This window comes from Vipera berus (genome assembly GCF_964194415.1).
Source record: "Vipera berus genome assembly, chromosome: 10".
NCBI lineage: Eukaryota > Metazoa > Chordata > Lepidosauria > Squamata > Viperidae > Vipera > Vipera berus.
In genome coordinates this window covers 20,453,275-20,474,983 of record NC_138213.1, presented here as the reverse complement: position 1 = coordinate 20,474,983, position 21,709 = coordinate 20,453,275, and the positions used below count along the sequence as shown (strand labels likewise).

At 47.0% G+C, this 21,709-nt stretch overlaps 1 protein-coding gene across 3 annotated transcripts in view; it reads right to left on the bottom strand.

Moving 5' to 3' along the window:
- Window positions 1–16,960, bottom strand: part of KCTD15 (potassium channel tetramerization domain containing 15) — a 76,469-nt gene extending 59,509 nt beyond the window's left edge. Inside the window, exons 1-2 of one of the 3 annotated variants that reach the window (XM_081335730.1) lie at window positions 16,927–16,960; window positions 11,516–11,702 (exon numbers count right to left, since the gene is read on the bottom strand). In XM_081335730.1, coding sequence (XP_081191856.1) covers window positions 11,516–11,679 — 164 coding nt within the window. In that variant the 5' untranslated portion in view covers window positions 11,680–11,702; window positions 16,927–16,960. Of the gene's footprint in view, window positions 1–11,515; window positions 11,703–14,781; window positions 14,874–16,501; window positions 16,700–16,926 lie in introns of those variants that run through there. The other 2 variants (XM_081335731.1, XM_081335729.1) reach the window with 2 other exon arrangements.
- Between the last annotated feature and the right edge of the window lie 4,749 nt (window positions 16,961–21,709).

Below are 21,709 nucleotides of genomic sequence, written 5' to 3'. Positions count from 1 at the left end.
GAAGCAATTGCTGGATCTGAAACAACTTTCATTATACATCAAATTTCCCTTTGTAAGGTAAGTTGTTGAGAAAGTGGCTGGTTTGCAGCGCCAAAGAGTCTTGGACGAAATAGACTATCTATACCTCTTTCAGATTAAGGCATGCAGTACTGCTAAGGTCCTTTGGCAGACTTTTTATTGAAAAAGAAAAGGTTTACACAAAATATTAAGCTCTGTGAGTATGCTTTCTTTGTATGGGTTTAACTTCTTATGGCAAATTGTGGAGGCTCACTGTTACATAGGAATCAAGCACTTAATGGAGTAGATGGAGAGGGGATGCAAAGTGACCCTGTTTTACAAAAGAGATGGCCTTTCCACTTCAATCTGTGAATCAGTACTACCCACAAGAGGGGAGAAATGGTTTATTAGGTTACAGTTTGGCCTAAAAGCGTATGGACTCTATGAAAACCTAGAGCACGGCCGCAATAATTTCTGCTCAATAGAATTATTGTGTGCACACACCTATTTACTTGATACACAGTAAATCCCCACCCAAGGATCATGATATAAAGCAATGGTTTCCATGTTAGCAAGAATGGAATCGTGAATGTGAAATCTATAGGAGACTTTTCTGAAACCAATATTTCCCTCAAAAATGTAGCATCAGCCATGGAATAGAAGTACCTAACAATCACAAATGTTTGAATTTTTTTTTAAATGTTTAAAACAGATTAAGAGAGAAAGCTTGTCCACCAAGTTGACAGTTTGTCAACAAGGAGTGCACACAACTGGTGATGAAGGAACTTAAGTTGGGTGTGAAGCTTCTGCTCATTGGTGAAAGGATTCCCAGGCATGGCTACCCTCTTTTGCCTTCCATTTTCAGATGAGATGCTTGGAACACCCTATTTCCTACCCTTTTCCAGGGAAATCTGGAATTCCTCTAAAATCTATAGGTGCTGCAGGGTGGATGTTTTAGTATATGGACACAATTCCTGTTGTGTGTCTTTGATCTGTGTGGCACCCCAAAAAGTATTCTCTAACCACTCTGCAGTGCCCATGTTCTATGGCAGCTTCAAAGAATCCCCAGAGTAAGGTTCTCTCCAGGCAAATTATTAATACCAACTTTATTTATTTGTTAACTTTATTTGCCACCTATTTCGCTGTGGGGCTACTCTAGGTGGCTTATAATAATAAAAAGGAAATGAGAGTAGTGTAGACAGAAGTAAAATAACAGAACCATAAAAAGACAATTAAAAAGCACACAGAGAATAGCCAATACGATAACCAAAAAGATGGACAGGTGGAGAGCAGAGCGTAAGGTGGTAGAGGTGGAATCTGCTGTCAATCTATCTCCAGCATGGAACTCCCCCATTTGATCCCCAGGCCAATGGGCAGAGCCCGGTATTTAGGCTCTTGGAGAAGGATAGGAGGCGAGGGCAGATCTTACACTAGAGGGTAAGATGTTCCAAAGGGCAGGCGTTGTAGCAAAGGAAAGGCTCTTCTTTGGGATCCCGACAGTCGGAGTTCTTTGACCCCGGGATACAAAGTAGGCTTTCTCTGCCAGCACAAGTAGGAGGGGCTTGTCTTAACAAAACAAGGCAGTTCATCAGGTAGCCTGGACTTATGCTATTGAGATCTTTAAAGGTTATAACCAACACCTTGAACTGCATGCAGAAGCAGACCAATAGCGGTGAAGTTCATGAAGCAGAGGTGTAACGTGAGTCATCTTAGGGGCTCCAAAGACTGCTCTTGCTTTGGACCAGCTGAAGCTTCCAAATGGACTTCAAGGGTAGCCCCATGTAGAGCACAGTGCAGTAATGTAGACGAGACATGACCAGGGCTTGAGTAACAGAGTGCAGGGAGTCCTGATCCAGGAAAGGTCACAATTGATACACAAACTGGAGCTGTGCAAAAGCTCTCCTAGTGACGCCTGGCACTTGCTCTTTGAGCAGGAGATGTGAATCCAGGAGAACCCCTTAGGTTACGAACTGGGTCTGAACAAGGTATTGCAACCCCATTCAGAACTAAGGATGACAAAGGCTCGGATCCTGAGCCTGAATGCACCCAAAGCCGTTCAGTTTTGCCAGGGTTTAGTCTGAGTCTGTTGTTCCCCATCCAGATCTCTAGAGCCTCCAGCCTTTGCGAGAGGGCAGAGACAGCATCAGAGGTTGCCATGTATAGAGATGAAGAGCTGAGCATCATCAGCGTATTGATGACATCTCAACCTACAGTAGTGGACAAAATTGTGGAAACCTTTTGGGGAAAGTGTATTTTTGAGGTCTGATGGCTAATAACACCACTTTTTTGTGGAGTAGTACCATAAAATTATATATCAATGGAAAGATAATTTAATCAAGAACATAATGCAACAGATTGTTCAATTATCTGTACTGTATTTATGAAAAGTTATAGCCAAATAACCAGAAAAAGGAAGCACACCTTGCTTAGGTTGATATCAGGTAGCTTTCCTTCATCTGATTGTAGCCAATGAGCATGAGTGTTTAGAGAGCCAATCGGGTGTCATCTTGTTTGGGCAATGAGCCAATCACATCACAGTAGGATTCAGTTATTGATGTCATGTATTGAAGCTGAGAAGAGGACATTTGTCAGTGTGTTATGTGATGGCTATCAAGTTGGTTGAGTTTTTTCCCTTTCATTTAGAGAGCTTGTAAAATGTAATAAAATTAAAGTAAGGGTGCAAAGAGTTGACTGGTTGCCCAGAAAGCGATGTAAAATAGTATTATTAAGTGAACAAGGCTACAGTTATAAAGAAATTAGAAGAAAAATTGGTGGAAACTTAACCAAAGGTGGCATTTCTAAGTTTTTTAAGAGGTATAAGGAGACTCAGTCACTACAAAACCACACTGGTAAAGGCAGGAAAAGGTGCACAACAGCAAGTGATGATAGAAGAATGAAGAGACAGAAGAAAATCATCTGAGTGTATACACTATACAAGATGAAATGGTGCAATGCAATGTGAAGTTGAGTGCAAAGACTGTTCGGCGCAGACTGCAGGAATTTGGCTAAGGCTACTGCTAAGCTTGTAAGCCGCCCTGAGTCTTCGGAGAAGGGCGGGATATAAATGGAATTAAAATAAATAAATAAATAAATAAATAAATAAATAAATAAATAAATAAATAAATAAATAAATAAATAAATAAATTTGGCCTAAAATCTAGAATTCCACAAAAAAAGCCACTTTTATCTCTCAAACAAAGGCTGAAAAGATTAGGTAAAGGTAAAAGTAAAGGTTCCCCCGCACATGCGTGCTAGTCATTTCCAACTCTAGGGGCCGGTGCTCATCTCCGTTTCATAGCCGAAGAGCCAGCGTTTGTCCGAGGACGTCTCCGTGGTCATGTGGCCGGCATGACTAGACGCCAAAGGCGCACGGAACGCTGTTACCTTCCCACCGGAGCGGTCCCTATTTTTCTACTTGCATTTTTACGTGCTTTCGAACTGCTAGGTTGGCAGAAGCTGGGACAAGTAACAGGTGCTCACTCTGCTACACGGCACTTGGGATTCGACCCGCCAAACTGCCGACCTTCTGATTGACAAGCTCAGCGTCCTAACCCACTGAGCCACTGCGTCCCTTGAAAAGACTAAACTGGGCTAAAACCCATGTTACCTGGACAGAGGAACAATGGGACAGTGTTATTTGGAGTGATGAGACCAAGATCTCCCTGTTTGGTAGTGATGGCATAAAATACGTAAGGAGAAGAATCGGAGATTTGCATCCTGATTGCATTACATGTACCGTGAAACACCTGGTCAGTGTTATGATCTAGGGTTGTATGACATCAAAAGGTGTGGGCAGAATTTTTGGGATTAATGGGAAAATAAATGACCAAAAATACATTAATGAAATACTTGAGCCCAAACTGAAGACAATGAAGCATTTATATTTCAACAGGATTCAGCTCCATGTCATGTTGCTGCTGTGTGCAAAAAGTGGTTTCAAGATAATCATATTCCACTGCTGGAATGGCCTGGGAATAGCCCAGACCTTAACCCAATTGAAAATCTATGGAGCCGACTAAAGAAACTGGCTGTATACATCTGAGAGGGGAAAAAACCCCTCCCCAATCCATTTGCAGCCAGGTCTTCAGGTCTTGGTGATGCATGCCAGGTCAGCATGCTCCTTCATAAGGTGTAGAATGAGGCAAGGCTTGTTGTTGATCAATCTTGCATTCAGCAGCAGCTGAAGATACGGGCCTCTGAGGAATGTTGTCCAGGGGCCTGGAACATGCCACCGAAACTAGACCTCAGGGGTGTCTTCCCCTGTAATGTCTGCCCCCTGGTTCCCGTAGCGTCCAATGCCCGTCACTACACTGATGTAACGTTCCACCATGTGGAACTGAAGCTCTGCTACCCCACCCCAATTGTCTCCGTGCATCCGCTCGGTCTAGGGAGGACAGGCGGGACAACCGCTCAAGCTCTCTGCCCCAAGGACTGCCCCCACTCCATTCACCTTTCAGCAATCACAATCACACTTCCCTCCAGGCTGGGCTGGTCTCTCTCACTGACCAATGAGGAGAAGGATTGGTCCGTGCAGAACCCACCACTCGATCTCAGGCTGGGTGGTGGGTCACCCACATTCACTCAAGCGCTCTCGACCCTCCCCGGACTCTCATCCTAGGAGCACGCTCACGGGCACAACTGAATGAGCGACTGAACATTTTTATTTCTCTAAGTTGCCTGGAGCCACTGTGAATTGGGCAGCCGCTGTATCGTTTTCTTAATAAATATAAAAATAAATAAATATTTGGGTAGCCGGCAAAACTATTCCCATTCTCTGTTTTTGCTATTAGGGTCATTCGGGTCAATCCTGATAACCACAAGAAGTCCCTGCAGTTTTTCTAGCAACCTTGTCAGAAGCGGCTCGGCCAGGACCTTTTCTCAGGCTGAGAAGGGGGGTGGTGGTGGTGGCAGACCCGAGTCACCTATCTTTTGCCTAAGGACCAGGACTCACCCTCTGCTAATTTCCCCCACACTCCCAGAGCATGCGGGCTCCCTTCTTATTCTTACTGGCTTTTAAAACTCTTGTGTACTGTGTTTATGCAGGTAGTCCTCGACTTACAACCACAGCCTAGCCCAGGACTTCTGTTGCTGATCTGGTTTAGCCCCATTTTGCAACCTTTCTTGCCACAGTTAAGTGAATCACTACAAATGTTAAACCTAGTAACATGGTTATTAAGTGACTCTGGATTCCCCATTCACTTTGCGTGTTGCAAAAGGTGTTCAGGTGACTCTGGGACACTGCAACTGTCATAAATATCAACCTGTTGCAATGGTTCTAAGTGTGAAAAACGGTCATAAGTCACTTTTTTCAATGCCATTGTAGCTTTGAATACGGTACATTACATGAACTGTTGTCAATCGAGGACTACCTGTAATGGCCTATTTCTATGCTGTATTTCCCCCAAAGTTTCCAGTCTGGAGCTCAGTGTAAAGAAGGGCTGACCAGGCAGTGGCCAGAGTCCCGTGTTATCTTCCCTTCCGCCGACCCTGCGAAGAGGCAGGCAAGGGGGGTCTGCTGAGGTGGGAGAAGCAGGAAGTCAGGGGCCTCCTTGCTCAACAGCTCCTCTTCTGGCCTCAAGGAGTCGTCTGCAGCGGGATCCCCAATCCTAGGGCCATGGACCGGGCCCCACCGTAATGGGGCCTGTTAGGAATCAGGCCACACAAGTGGCAGGCAGGCAAGCAGAGCTTCATCTGCAGTTCTAGGTTGCGCGCAAAATATCCCCCCCCCGCCAACCTGTAGATCAGATTGGGGACCACTGATCTACAGTGACCTTTTGCCTTTGCTACGGGATGCAACACCCCAAAGCAGTTTTTTCTCCTGATTTTGAGAAGCCTAATAAAAAGTCCTTTGACACAGGTGGGTGTTTGCCAAGTCGGCAGTTTACGAGGCTCTTCTGCACTCAACAGAGACAGACAGAAGTTCTAGAAGCAAGTTCTAGAAGTTCTTGTGAGGAAGCAGCATTTGCCACTTGGGATTACAAATGCAAGATGCACATTGAAAAGATAAATTGACGACTGAATAAATTTGGTGAGGACACACCTGAAAGCCAGCAGACGGCTCCCGCCCTTCCCTCCTCTGCTTGCTTATTCTAGAACAGGTAACGGAGATCCAGGTTGCCCTGGGCTACAAACCCTGCATAGCACAAGGCTGCTCAGCCTCAGGTACGAATGTTAAAAGCAGCTGGGCACGAAGCCATGAACTGGCTAACTGACCCTTCCCTGGGGGCTGGCGTGCTTCTCCGCGGTCTCCTGCCGGAGCGCTTCTAAGCATGAGACCACGGGGAGGGATGCTGGTCCTCAAAGGTGATGCTTTGAACGTGTGGTCTCTCTGGCTGGTCAAGGGAAGCTGAAGCCAGAAAGTGAATCCTAATCCTCTGTGTTCTTTCTCTGCCTGCCATCTTGAGTCTTTCATCACGATTGATTTAAATGACTCTCTCACCTGCATGAACATACAGTACCTACACATCCTGATAAGAGTTTTCCCCCAATACTCTTAAGTGCTTTCGCGACTGTCAAATATTGAATTGTAACAATCCTTTCTTTAAATAAAGCTTGAGATAATGAGACTCCTTAACTCCAAGAGGAACTGAAATGGACCAGAAATTACTATGCAGCCACAGAAATCCAAGCAAATTAAGAAAACACGCCTGCTGACCGACGTTTGGTTGCGGTTACAAACTGGCACATGTATGACAATAATCCCACTGAACACAGCAAGACTTGCTTTCTTAGAAGGAAGCTGGTGAGCGCATCCAGATTTGCAGAAGAGGATTAGCTGTCTATTTGCCTGTCTCCTAGAGAAAATGTCGTGGCGATATTGAATGAAAGGTCCAGCATTCTCATGTTATTGATTGTTCTTGGTAATATTGCTATTGTTGCTCTGGGGATCAAGGGAGCCGTTTCATCCTGCTGCCACTTAAAAGTCTTTCCTTCTTCAACTAAGCAAATTATACGCTCTCAGTCCTTAGCAGAGTTTTCAGGAAGATGTTCTGGGGGGTTCGTGCCACCACACTGCTAGGTTTTTGTTCTGTTTTAGTTGGCTCCATTTCTGTCACTAGAACTTGCAATTCATGGCAGCATTTATTTATTTATTTAAGGGGAACCCAGCCTTCTCTGGGCCAAGGCCAGGTCTAAATTTCATTCCATTTAGCCAAAATTAAGTTCCATGTATTAAATGCTACTGAAGTATTTGACCATTTCCCCCATCTGGTACATTTAACAATCAAATTGGTGCCCTGTTTTGGAGTTTTAGGGTGAGGTGCATCCACAGCTTATAAAAAAGGCTGTTAATGGGCAAAGACCTTTGCAGAGCAAGACAAAAGTTCCCTGCCTTGGTGAACCTGCAGTCACACACCGAGGATGTGAAAGGGAGGTGGGATCCAAGAAAGGGAACACCTGAGTTTCACTTCTTTACAGTTTTCAATAAAATCTACCTGCTCTGACCTCAGAGATAAAATGTCCCATCTGTTTGTTAGGTCAAGAAAACTCATGATTATATCCCTGGCCTAACTGGTACTACTATAATGGTGTATAGTAAGTTATAATAATAATAAGTTGGAAGGGACCTTGGAGGTCATCTAGTCCAACCCCCTGCTCAGGCAGGAAACCCTATACCATTCCAGACAAATGGCTGTCCAGTCTCTTCTTAAAAACTTCCAGTGTTGGAGCATTCACCACTTCTGGAGGCAGGTTGTTCCACTGGTTAATTGTTCTAACTGTCAGGAAGTTTCTCCTTAGTTCTAGGTTGCTTCTCTCCTTGACTAGTTTCCATCCATTGCTTCTTGTCCTGCTTTCAGGTGCTTTGGAGAATAGCTTGACTCCTTCTTCTTTGTAGCAGCCCCTGAGATACTGGAACACTGCTATCATGTCACCCCTCACCCTTCTCTTCGTTAAACTACACATACCCAATTCCAGCAACCGTTCCCTATATGTTTTAGCCTCCAGTCCCCTGATCATCTTTGTTGCTCTTCTCTGTACCCTTTCTAGGTCTCGACATCTTTTTTACATCATGGTGACCAAAACTGGATGCAGTATTCCAGGTGTGGCCTTACCAAAGCATTGTAAAGTGGTATTAGTACTTCACGTGATCTTGATTCTATCCCTCTGTTAATGCAGCCTAGCACTGGGTTGGCTTTTTTGGCAGCTGCAGCACACTGCTGGCTCATATTGAAGGGATTGTCTACTAGGACTCTGAGATCCCTCTCACAGTTAATCCCATTAATTTGATATGTAAATAAATCACTGAGCTGAGCAGGATTCTGGCAGCCTGTTTCTTATCTCAGGGCCCAGAGCAGCTGGAAATGTGCAAGTTCTAGATCAGGTATATCAAACTATATATATATCCTCAGGGAAAGGGCGGTATACAAATGCAAATATTAAATTAAATTAAATTAAATTAAACTGCCAGCCCACGGGCTGGGTACATCATACTGAAACTGCGCCCACCCCACTGCCGGCAATGGGGAAAAAGTCATGGGTTTGACATGCCTGTTCGAGATCAAGATGGAAAGAGCACGTTCCAGACTTCACTTCCCTTGGGTGGTTTCCTTACGGCCCCATCCCCATCTAAGTCCATTTGTGTAATAACATTAAGGGCCTGGGATTTCCCCAACTTCATGCCCTCCCCATTCACTGCGGCTGCAACTCAGTCTTCTGGCCACACAGGCTTGGCTTCTAAAAGATGCATTTCCAAACTACTGAGGAATTCTCCAGCAGAGGCAACCTGGGGTGCATTCAGTTGCTACCAATCAAGTAGAATGAGAATTATAACTTCTATTGATGTTAACTTACTCTGAACTCCTTGGAATTATACCTGTGCAGCCATCTATCCTGGAACAGACTTTGCTCAAAGTCCAGAAGCCTTCAATGCCTTTCCTTAGTTGGGGATGGCTTACAGGTCCTGCATCCCTCTTGCCAGCCTACATCTATTACAGACTATCTCTTGGTTTCGAAAATGTTATGCTCACATGAAACCCATGCCATGATTAAAACCAATGAGAAAAGAGGAAGTACATCTAGCAGAACTTTAATATAATCAGTATCTTTAATCTCCTTCTTCAGACCCTAAAAAGTATATGTGGCATCTTATTACAGCTATCAAAGTTGAAGGAATTTAAAAATAATCAGGATGATAGAAAAGAAGTGATGTGAATCTATGTACACATATTAACATATTCACAGTTGTGGGACAAAGATGTGGCTACCGGTAAGTTGGATGGTTTTAAGTCAGCTCTTATTTTATTAGGACCTCAATGGCATATGTATTAGTTGGTTATTTAAAAAACGTAAACACATTTAAGCAGCTTAAAAATATATTTCTGGGAATCAGTTGGAAGATACTGGCAAAAAAGTAATGTTAATATTATTATTGATTTTAATAACTGATAGGTATCTTTATGCATGTATCAATAACATCAAGCAATGTTTTCTTCCAAATTAACATTACACCACATAAAACTGCATAGAATCATGCTGTCACCAAGATTGGTATTGCTTGCCTGCAAACTTCTCCAACTCATACTGAATCACTACATTTATGGAACTTAAATGTAATTACAGCTCTTGCAACACCAAAGTTAAAATTATACAGCAGGTAAAAATCTCATCTGAAATGCATGAAAAAACAGGGCAGCTACAAAGCCCTTTTACTTCACCAGAGGTACACAGCATATCCTATTTGTTTTAAAGTTTTATTTGGCCAAAGCACATACAATTATTATCAGGGGCTCAACTGAGGCCTTATAGTTCTTCAGCCCCAGCGGAAGGGGTTCAACGCAAATTTCTAAGGGCTTTATTCCAAACAGCTCCATGTGTCTTAATATAATATTAAGAAAAATCAGAAGGAGTGTGATTTTCATAAAAACATATGCCTTCTAATAAAATTGATAAATTTAAACCTCCTGCCAGATTCCTTCTGACTTTTCTTTTGCCCCAATAGGCTTAATAGGTCTCTTCTTCTACAAGAAGAGACATAATAGAGAGGGGAAGGTTGATCAAAGCTGAAAAGCTGCAAGGATTTACATTATTGTCTATTGGCAGAAGTAACCCTTCTTTCCAGACAGCCTGGGCTCTCTCCTTTTTCTAAACAATTATGCATCAATATGGGCTCTGCAAAAATTGCGGCTCTGTGGTTTTCCTAGCAAAGGTTTTTTTAATGCTGAGCTGTGCCTGAGCAAGTAACATGCCCATGATCTGAAAAGACCAGTGGATCGACGTGCAATGTTTTCCAGAGTAGCCAGGCCTTTTCTTTAGGCCAGCCGGGGAGGTGCCACATATAACAGTCCCTAAACTCCAAAGAGTGCTCACCTGAAGTAGCCTCAGTGGCCTCCAAGGCGGATACAATACCCGACCCCTGACACTCCCAAGAGCTAAGACTGTGCCTTGTGAAGAAGCCCCTCGCAACCTAGGAAGAGCTCCTAAACAATGTTCTTTTGGGAACGTTTAAAACAAGCAAGCTGTAATGCTTAGCTCAACGGGGCAGGCCAGTTCTTTCACGCTCTTCCTCCAATAAGCAATCGATAGATTTCGTGCCTTCCACATTCACTGGGGATGCAACTCACTTCTGACCACACAGGCTTTGCTTCTAAGAGCTGCAATCCAAAGTACTGAGAGATTCTCCAGCAGAGGCGACCTGGGGCGCGTTCGGTAGCTGCTATGATCAATCAAGTAGAATGGGAATTATAACTTCTACTGATGTTAACTTATTCTGAACTCTTTGGAGTTCCACCTGTTCCACCTAGATGGCCCTGGTGCTGGGGAGGTCCTTAAAATGGCATCCAACCTTCTCCCAAGAAGACAAGTCTTCCAAAGGAATTCAAGACTGAAACAGCAGAGAAAACCCCAAAGCATCCCCTCTCGATGAAATGGATGTGGCTTTCATTTCTACCAGTTACAATGCTACAGAAGTCACTCTGGGAAACAGCAAATTGTGGTTCAACATTTAGAAGGTATTGCTCAACTTATGCATTTGACTCTGCCTCTGAAAATGCTTTCAACTGAAAATGACGTGTGTTTGCAAGGTGGCTGAAAGTGGGATTTACTTCAAATCATTCAGAAGAGGCAAAGAGAAATACAGCACCAGCAAATTAACAACTTATGTCATTCCTGTATGTTAAGTAACACCACACACAAACACACACACAGACACATATACACCAAGAGAGTGTTTGTTATAGGAGAACTCACATTTTTTACCATTGTATGGAAGATTGCTGCAGATTAAAGCAACCTTCCTTTAGCAGAACATCCCACTGACAAAACAAGGAAGAACAGCAGATTTTTTTGTTTTTTTGAAAATGACAAATCGTTTGATAATTGGCTGACAAAAAACCCCCACATACCCCCTGGATTAAAATTACCTTTAAAAGCACATTTCCTACCACTGAACCAAGAACATCATCCTCCCAAATCACAGTTGTCTGGAAATAACACAATTATTTGGAATTCTCTTAGGCAAGAGTAGTAACAACCACCACAAAAAAATGCAAAGGCGTTGGCCCTTCATCAAGGGTGACCTTACCTGGAATCTGGGTATTTGGTCAAAGTTGCTAGGCTGCTGGTGTACATGTGACCTCCTACATCAATGTGCACCGGGGCGTTAGATTTGGTGAGCTGGGCTGGGAGAGGAATTCCTTGAGCAGCAATGGGAGAAACTGGGGACCGTGTCAGAGAGAGCCGGGACATCGCTCTGCCTTCCTCCTAGAAACCTCAGACAGAAAAGAACAATTTCCTCTTAAATGCAGTTGTGCGCTACCTTGATTCCAGCGTGATCACAGATCTAATAAGATCTCTTTTGCATCTGCCTGATCACATATTCAGCTAACAAATTATTGCCACCTCCATAATTAAGTGTATTTGCATCGTAGTCTTCAAAGGACCAGCGGCAAAGAAAAAGATGCTTATTAGCAATAAGAAATCAAGGGGAAAAAAATCTTTTTCAAGGTGTCAGCCTCAAGGGGCATAAAACAAACTGCAAAATTCTAATTAAAGGTCGCAGGCTTATGTGTTAGATGTGAAATATCCCCTGACAAACGAATAACCAATTTGTGAATTGGGATTCAGGGGTTTTTGCAAGTTTGTCTCAGTAACAAGACACCTCTAAATTAGTGACTTCCTCAGTACCTAAGGCGTTTCATTTAGACATGTAGTAAAATTCACATCAAACTTGGAACTATTTTTGTTGCTTTTTAACTAACTAACCACACAAGAAAATAGATAGCTATTTGTTATTTTCAGGACAATGTACCCAGAAGAGAGAATGGAAGGGCAGGCAAAAGTAAAGGTTTAATCAATTATCACTGCCCTGCAATGTTTTGTGTGTATAATTTCCAATTATCCAGTGGCCTCACTTTAAAACACACACGTACACCAATCCTCTTACATTTAATATGGAAAGGTGCTTTCCCCCCACCCCATGTGAAAGTTACAGATACAGGTAGATTTCTAAATGAAATGCATGAATTACCATTTTACTCAAATGCCACGGAATTCTGATCTATGCAGAAATACAGGGACCTCGTCAATGTTCGTTTTTTAATATTTGACATAGGGAACTCTACCCGTTATTTTCACTGGCATTGATGTAGGGCAGACATGTCAAACTCGCGACGTCACGTGATGTCACGTGATGTTGCACAACTTATCGGAGCTTTTTCTCCGTTGCCAGCAATTGTTGGGGGGGGGGAACGCAGTTTGGGATGACACATCCGGCCTGCAGGCCGGCAGTTTGACACCCCTGATGTAGGGGTAGGGCATACAGGTAGCCAGCAGAAACTCTTGCAAAAAACAGAGCAGACCTAGTACTTCTAACCTCTTTTCGTATATTAAAGCAAAATATGCCAAAGATTAAACAATTATGAAATGTTCAATTGTATGCAATGTTTTGAGTATAATTCAATGTTGTCATATTTCATGACTCTATTCAGCCAAGAGTTGACAAGTATCTTATATGCGGTATTTCACAGAATGTTTCCTTTTTTTTTTTTAAGATATCAAGCTGGTTTCCTTTCTCAAAACCTTCACATTTCCTTTGAAACAGCATCCCAGGGGTTGACCTGGGCAACACCATTCCCACCATGTAACAGGCAACAACTGGAAGCACTTTCCCTAATATGGACAGTACCATTTTTGGACTTTGGGGACAAATGTAGCAACGTGGTGGGCAAAAAGTCCTTTCTGTGGCGCCTGTCTTCGGCATCCCCTGAGGCTAGATCTCCCACATTTGCTCTTAGTACGAAAACCAGCCCTGTGCAGAATCCAAACCGATCAAAAGCCTCAGCCAGTTAACAGGAAACTCTTGATAACACAGTACTGACTTCAAGAAGGGCAAAGTTTTCTAAGGGAGTGGATATTCCTTTTCTTCAAGGAATATTTCATGTGGCAACTCAAACCACTTGTTTTTTTTTATAAATGCATGTGCTATATCTGTTACACCTACCCAAATCTCACTGTCTGCTGGTGTCGAATTCTAATTGCAAATGCACCCCCTCTGCAAGGACTGACACCTAGCCTTTTCCTAACAGCCACATGCATGCTATTTTCTGAGGCTTAAATCCAAAACTCCACAGGCCCAACCTCATGTAGAATGATTCAAACCCAAAGCCCAAGGAAAGATATTTTTTTCTTAAAAAGTCCAGTCAGTTGAAGCTCACCATTTCTTTAATGAAAAGAAAGCTTCCCCCCTTCGTTTTGTTTTTGGAATGAAATTTTAGAACAAGGAGTCAGCTCAAGACTAAGTGGTGTAATTCTCTTTGATGTTAACAGTGCAGGAGAACCCTAACCCTAACATCCATATGGAAGACAGATCTTAGCTATGCTAAAGAGGCTTCCTTTCATATTATCGCACATTACATGCTAAATAGCATTAGGTTCACAAACCTTACAGAAGATTATTTAGTTGAAAGTAAATCCATACTGTTCAGTAGGGCTTACTTTGAAACAATTTTGCACTGAGCTGCACTATTATTTTTTCTTTCAAGAAATAGCCTGAAAAACATATTATTCTGTAGTAGGCTTTCCTAAAATCCATCTTGTGAATTCTTTCTGTCTCTCACAGCAGGAGAGAAGAAAAGACAAGAAAAGGGGAGTCTATAAAACTTAACAAATATGATTCTAAAACTAGGACCCAAATTTAAAAAGAAAGATGGATGTTGACCCTGCAAAACTACTCATCACTGTTGTCACAGAAGATGGACATGATGCTTTACAGACATGCAATTTATTATATCATGTCCTTAAAACAGCATACTAGTCAAGCATTACCTATTATTACGCATTCAAATATAACAACTTAATTCTTAATATAACAACTCAAGAAATCCAGTTAGGGGAACATTTAAGAATTGTGAGGGGTACACACACCAAGTTTCAACTAATCTTTGTGGACAATCTGACCTTGGAGAAGAAATTGTGTCAACCTGCTGAAAGCAGAGTATATTGTTTCTCCCCACACCAATCAGACCAAAAATAATACCCCAACTCTGGACGGCACCTTTCCATTAAGGTGGGAAGATTCTCAAGTGGATGGTGCCGCAAACCAGGGAGTTGACTGACAAAGTGTGCATCTGGCATGGCTCACTGCCATCTTTCACTCCCTCCCTCCCTGCTTTCCTATGCTAACTGCCAAAGCACTGCTTGTAAAATCTATTTGCCCATGAAAAGTGAAATAAGAGCCATCCCATGCTCATTTACACACAAAATGATTTTGTGTCCCATTGAGCTCACAGTTGTTCAGCTCTCTGGGGGTGATTAAACTAGCTAGGCTGCTACAGCTTGAGATGAGTTTACCAGAATTGTTTCTCCACATAGCTGCTTCTCTGGGACACTTTCATTTTATCCATAAAAGGTAACAGAAGGCAGTTGTGCAAGCTCCATTCTCCTCTGTGCCCATGGCAATCGCCCTGAGGGGGAAAAAGCGGGGAGGAAAGGCTGCAGAAATTTCCAGGTTACTGTCTGCCTGATTCTCTGCCTGCCCCCCCCTCTATTCTTCGACAGATAGAATTTCAGACTGAATTCCCACTTTGAGAAAAAGACTTCAAAAGTGCAAAGGAAGTTGGGTTGGGTGAAATTTTCTCCCCATCTGCTCACAGCTGAGGGACACAGGAGCCACTGGGGGGGGGGCAGAACTGGAATCCCTCCCCCGCCCAGGAGCGAAATTTAGACCCAGAGAAAGAAGAGCCGCAAAGGGGGCAGAAAGAGAAGCAGCTGCAAACAGGGCAGGGGAGCAAAGCAATAGCTCAGGGGTCGGCAACCTCGGCTCTTTTATGACTCGTGGACTTCAACTCCCAGAATTCCTGAGCCAGCAGAGCTGGCTCAGGAATTCTGGGAGTTGAAGTCCACGAGTCATAAAAGAGCCGAGGTTGCCGACCCCTGCCATAGCTGAAACTGCAGCACGGAGCCCTGCCAAAGGAGCAACCCAGTTGAAACCGAGGCATTGCAGGCTTGCAGGCTACAGATGGGAAGTCAGGCTAATTAAGGATATAAAAAGGCTTCTGTTTCCAAAGTTTCGGGTTGCCTGGATTAACAACAACAATTGAAACCAGCGCGGTTAATTTACTCGTGCAATTTAATTCCTTCGCGCCCATTTAAGACGCGCAATGAATTCTGCGCCAAGACGCGCAATCCCCCATTTCCAGCCAGCCCTGCGCTGCAGACCCTTCGCCTCGGCCGCCTGTGCGTCTTCTCCCGGACCGGCCTCACGGGGCACCGCGGCCGGAGGGAGAAAGGCGGCTTAAGCTCGCCGCCCGGAGGCCTCCGTACGCGAGAGGGGGTCCCGGTGGGCTTCCGCCTCGCCCGGCGCCGCTCTCCCCACGTGGCTCTTCCCCTCGGAAACTTTCTCGGCGCGCCGAACTTCCCGCCGTCCTGCCCGGCTCAGCCTCGTCAGGACGGGAGCGAAGCGCCGGCCGGGGCCGCCCGCCGCGCTGACCCGCAGCCCGCCCAGCCGGGAGCCGCGGCGGCGCCCCGAAGGCGCCCCCCCGCAGGAACAGCCCAACATGGCGCCGTGACGAGCTGCCGGCGCAGACGGAGCGGGGAGGGCGGAGGGGCTCGCCCGCTCGGCGCCCCGCTCCGGACCGGCGGCCGCTTCCTCCCATTGTCATCCCCGCCGGCCTCCCGCCGGCCCGCCCCGCCCGCCCCAGGCACGGCTGCTCGCCCGCCTGGCCTGTCGGGGCCGGCCGGAGCCAGGTCCCCGCGGCCGAGTCGGGCATCGCGCTCCTCGCACGGCGGCGGCGGCGGCGGCTTTTGCCCCTTCCGAGAAACCGGCTCCGGGGGACGCGGCGGCGGCGGCGGCGCGGGCGCGCGCCCCCCATGCGGAGCCGCGGCGCGCCCGAGCCGGGAGGCGCGGAGCCTGCGGGGGAGCGGCGCTGGCGCCCCTCGGCCCCCCCTCCCCGGGGGCCCGATCCCGCCGGGCGCGCAAGGCGCCCCTCCCCCGACGTGCCGGCTAGGATCGGCGCCCCCCCGCGCGCAGACACGCCGGAAGATCCGCGGCCGGCCGGGCTCCTCGCCTCACCTTGTGCGCCGCAGAACGGGCGAGCCGGCGATGCGCGCCCCGCCTCCCCGCCCTGGCTGCGGGCTGTCGGCGGCGCTGCTCCGCTCGGCCGGCGGCCCGGAGAGGCAGGAGCCGGGCGCTGGCCTACCTTTTGTCCCCCGCCGCCGCCCGCCGGCTGCCAGCGCTCTGCCAGCCGGCTGCCCCCCTGCGCGCCTCCTGCCTGTTTGTTTTGTCTCCGGGTCTGCGGAGGGAGGGCGGGAGGCGGGAGGGGGAGCCGAGCGGATGGCAGGCGAGGCGGCCGCCTCCTCGCTCGCCAAGCGCCGCGGGGAGGGAGAGCGCCAGGCGGGCGGTTGCCGCGCCGCGGCGGAGGCCGAGCTCGCTCCGGGCTGTGCCACCCCCAGCGCTCCCCGCCCCGGGAAAGCGGAGCATTCCCCCGCGGCACTTACTTTCCGTGCCCGCTAACGGTCCGCGCGCCTCCGCTGCTGGATGGCGGGCTGAGCGGCGTCAGGCCACGGCGGCCACGTCCCTCCGGCGACGGGGGGGCGGGAAGGCGGCTGGGCTGATCCGAGCCATCGCCCTCTGGCCCGCCGCGCCGGGTCCTCGCGCGGCTGCGGCCGGCATCGGCGTCCGGCTCCCGCGCAGGGCGGGCGGGCGAGGGCGGCGCGGCAGGGGCACTTGTTGATAAAGCGGAGCAAGTTTGGCGCGGCGCTCCCACGCGCGCTCGGCCGGCTCCCCCTCGCTCCGCGCGCCCGGCCCGCCTCTCCGCCCGCCCCGCTCCCCCCGCTCCCCCGAGGCGCCGCGGGCCCTGGCTCGGCTGGGCTCGGCTGACGCGCGCGGCCGGGCCCTGCGATTGGAGGAGAGCGCCGGCCGCCGCGGGCCAGAGGCGCCGCTTCCGAGACGGGCTCGGCGAATGCGGCTGCCGGGGGCCCTGCCCGCCCGCCTCGGCTTGCCCGGCCTCTCCCCGCGCCCCCGGCTCTGCCGCAGCGCGGCCGGGGAGCGCCGCCTCGGGGGTCTTCCGGCGACTCTCCCGGGCTGGGGCGCCGGCGCCTCGCCCCGGGCGCTGGCTGAGGCTGCGGGGCTCCCCGCCCCGTCTCCTGCCCCGCCAGCTGCTCCTCCGTGCCCGGCAGGCTGCTCGACGGGGCCCCGCTCCTCGCCCTTCTCCTGCGGGCCCCGAGCGGCTCGGGAGGAGCCCGCCTTTCGCCACTTGAAACTCCTCGCCGCGCGCGGGGACCCAGACGGGCTTTCTCCTTGGAGGAGCCTTGGTCGGATCCTAAGCTCTTCCTTTCCGCTTCAGCGTGTTGAAGATGCACCCTGAAAATAAGCATCGCACCGTAACGAACGCTGTATTGCCACTATTGCAACGTGCGTTGGTTAGGGAAGGATAAAAGGCAAGCACCGGCCTTCCTCCCGGTTCTGGCACAGTTAGGACGCGGCAGCAGAAGTTCGAAACCCGCTGAGCTAAGCGGAACTTTCTCGGCTCGGCTATTTCAATCACAAATGCTTGCCTGATATTGTGGTGGTTTGCTGCTCTCTATATGATCCATACATTCTTGGGTACTTTAGTAAGTCAATCAGAATAGAGCCGGAAGGGACCTTGGAGGTCTTCTAGTCCAGCCCCCTGCTCAAGCAGGAGACCCTAGCCTAGCCCATTTCAGACAAGTGGCTGCCCGGTCTCTTCTTAAAAACCTCTACAACTTCTGAAGGCAACCTGTCTTGCGGGTTATGTATATATCCTTGGTTTAAAAGCTAAGTAGAAAATCATCAGCATTAAGATAAAGCCCTGATAAAGAGGTTGGTTCTCAGGGGAACGCAAGCGTTATTAAATTACACCTTACAATCCTTTTAAACCACAAAATTTGGGCGCACACTTGGTGCAGTGTCGAGGTAAGTTTGCAGCTGTAGTGCCTACTATTGACAGAGAGGAGAAACGGCAGAGAAGTTTTGTAATTCTTTGGTCACCATTGTTGCAAAGGGCCAATTCGCCCACAGGGTTAAGGAACACAAGGGTCTTTCCCAACAGCCTTTACGAAAAAGAAAGGCCTTTACAGCTGGTCTCGCTTGGTCTTCCTGGCATTTGTTTGAACCTGCAGAATGCCCCAAAAGCAGACAAAGCCTTGAACCAGTTTCTTAAGACGTAAAGCAGAAACTTTTTTTCCCCCAAGGGGAGTTTATTTATTTATTTCCCAAGCACAAGCTGCAGGAGAAGAGGGAAATTTTCTCATTAAAGTTACATCCCTGCAGTTAGTTCAATTACTTGATATATGCAGAAGATGTTGTAAATTTAAAGATTTAAATAGCTTACAAAGATGCCAGAGGCTCCATCAGTTAATTTCCTTAATTTATGGAATTTTTTTTTAGCTCAGCTTCTGAAGTGGGAGGGAAAAGAAGAAGAAGAGAAGACAAAGAGAAGTAGGTCATTGGATAGAGATGTATCCGGGTCAAGATTCCCTGCATCCATCAGAACAACTTGAGATTTTGGGGCATTTGCAAGCAAGGGCAGCTTCTGGATACAGTTCTGGGGAAGGTCGGGGCCTGCAGAGGATCCTATTTGTGAGCACCTATTTCTATGCCAGTGGGACAAAACTCCTTTAGCGGTGCGTGGTCTGGGAGGTCAATCAGAGCTGGAAGGAACCTTGGAGGTCTTCCAATCCAACCCCCTGGTTAAGCGGGAAACCCTACTCCATTTCAGACAAGTGTCTGTCCAGTCTCCTCTTGAAAACCTCCATATAGGGACTCCTGCTTGAGCAGGGGGCTGGACTGGAAGACCTGCAAGGTCCCTAGTTTGCAGTTGAACCGTGCAAAGTGCAACACCACCTCTGTAGTATGAACTCCTTGCTGTGTTTATCTGTGAAAGTAACTAGGAAAGCCACTTGTATTTGACAACCATTAATGCTGCAGTGGTAGGTGCCATGTTCATCTTTGTCTTTTAATCGGCTGTGCTGTCTGCAAATGCACAGTGGCTATTGCCTATATTGAGGTAGTTTTACAACAGGTGTTTTGAGAAAAGTGAATGAGGCACTCCCCCCTTCTCCCCGTTATTCTGTTGGCCCCTTCGCAAGTCAACCGACCAGACCAATGTTATCAGAGAACCCCACTTGAATCTCCTAATCCCTTCTAGTTAATTTCACAAGTATCCCTCAAGTAATTGGTAAAACCCACCAGGCTGAAACACACAGTTGTGACTATGCAACAGATCCACCCTTTCCAAAAAAGACATAAAAGCAATAAAGAACAATTTTTGGACAAAAATAGCACCAGATAAGAGAGGTTGGACTTGATGTCATGTATTCTAATTGCAAGGCAGTTCATAGGTGCACAAAAGCCTAAGTACCGGTAGTCCTTGACTTACAACCACGACTGAGGCCAAAATTTCTGTTGCTAAGTGAGACATTTGTTAAGTGAGTTTTGCCCCATTTTACGACCTTTTTTGCCACAGCTGTTAAGCTAATCACTGCAGTTGATAAGTTATTAACCTAGTTGTTAAGTGAATCTGGCTTCCCCACTCACTGACTTTGCTTGTGAGTCACAAAAGGTGATCACATGACCGTGGCACACAGCAGCGGTCATAAGTATGAACCAGTTGCCAATTGTCTGAATTTTGATCACATGATCCTGGGGACGCTGCAAAGGTCGTAACTGAAAAATGGCCATCAAGTCACTTTTTTCAGTGCCGTTGTAACTTTGCATGGTCACTAAATGAACTGTCAAGGACTACTTGCACTCAGAGGTTAGACAGGCATGTTGGCCATCTGAGCCCATCCGGATGGCCAATTAATAGGTCATCAGCCAGTGCGAACCCCTTCTACTTTTTTTGCTGTCCTTTAAAACTCCCCGAGGTTCAGAAAGAAGTCAAGAGCCATCAATATGGGCGGTCTTGAGAGCAGCATAATCCGCCTGGAATCCTATCATGGTCCTTTGCAAAGCAGCCATGTGGATTCCCTCTCTGTCCCGTGTAAAAATACATTTCCATCTGTGATGCTAATCTCCATGCCTTTAGTTTTAATGGTTGACCTTGGGTTTCTAGCACCACGAGAGAAGAAAGAATGCTTCTTTCTCATTCTGTCACTTGATCACCTGCCTGATTTCCTTTGTCTGATGTGTCTCTCTTGAGTCCTCCTTTGCTGCAAACTAAAGAAGCCGATTGCCGTAATCTTTCCTGGTAATAAAGCAGCTGTTTGCTTTGTTCTCTTTTTTCTGGAGCTCTGTAGAATCCTTTCTAAAGTGCAAGAGCTGGATTGTACACAATATTCCTAGAAGGACATTATTGTATTGGTGGCTCAGCCACAGGTCTTGGATGAGATCACCCAGAACAAGTTTGGTTGGGAATCTGATGACACTCATTGATTTGGCTCTCCCAAAAGTTTACATCCGTGCTGTCTGCTGTCCATATAAGATCCCCACCAGCTCATTTCCTTTCACAGTACAGATCAGGGGTAGGCAACCTTGGCTCTTTTATGACTCGTGGACATCAGCTCCCAGAATTCCTGAGCCAGCCAAGCTGGCTCAGGAATTCTGGGAGTTGAAGTCCACGAGTCATAAAAGAGCCAAGGTTGCCTACCCCTGGTATAGATGAAGTGCAGTGTATGCATCCACCTGTGCTCACATATTTGACCTAAATTTACTTTTTGCAGTCTCTTCGTTGGTCTCAGGGTCCCTTCCTGAATGACACTGACTGGCCTGTTTCCCTAAAGAATAGCAGAAACTAGAAACTAAATCTGTTCTGGGACACAGCATAAAGGGCCACCTTTAGTGAACTGCAGGTTAACCATGTGAGCAGTCCAGTTGAAAGACGAGCAGTTTTGGAAAGATCAGTTCCCACCATTCCCAGGATGGTAAAAATCAAAAGTGCATAAAGTTACAACACCAACCAACGGAAATTGTTATCCTTCTTACAAGAGCACAAAAAAGAACAGTATTGCCTCTGCAGTCATATCTTCCTGCCTTTATTGGTGCCAAGCCACCTGATGTCCTTCAGGAATTTAGCACTAACAATTTAGCTCCATTAACTCAAACCTGAATGACCAAATGGCAAGGCATTGTGGGAGTTGTAGTCCAAATAATCTAGAAGTCATAATCCCTTTCTGTAATCCCATTTCTCTCAGCAAGACAGGAGGAACGAAACAAGCCATCTGGCCCTTCCGCCTAATTAGACTTTGAACTGAGTAGACTAAAATAAGTTGGGGTTTTTTTAAAAAAATCATAGCTCATTTTAAATGTTTACCACATAGA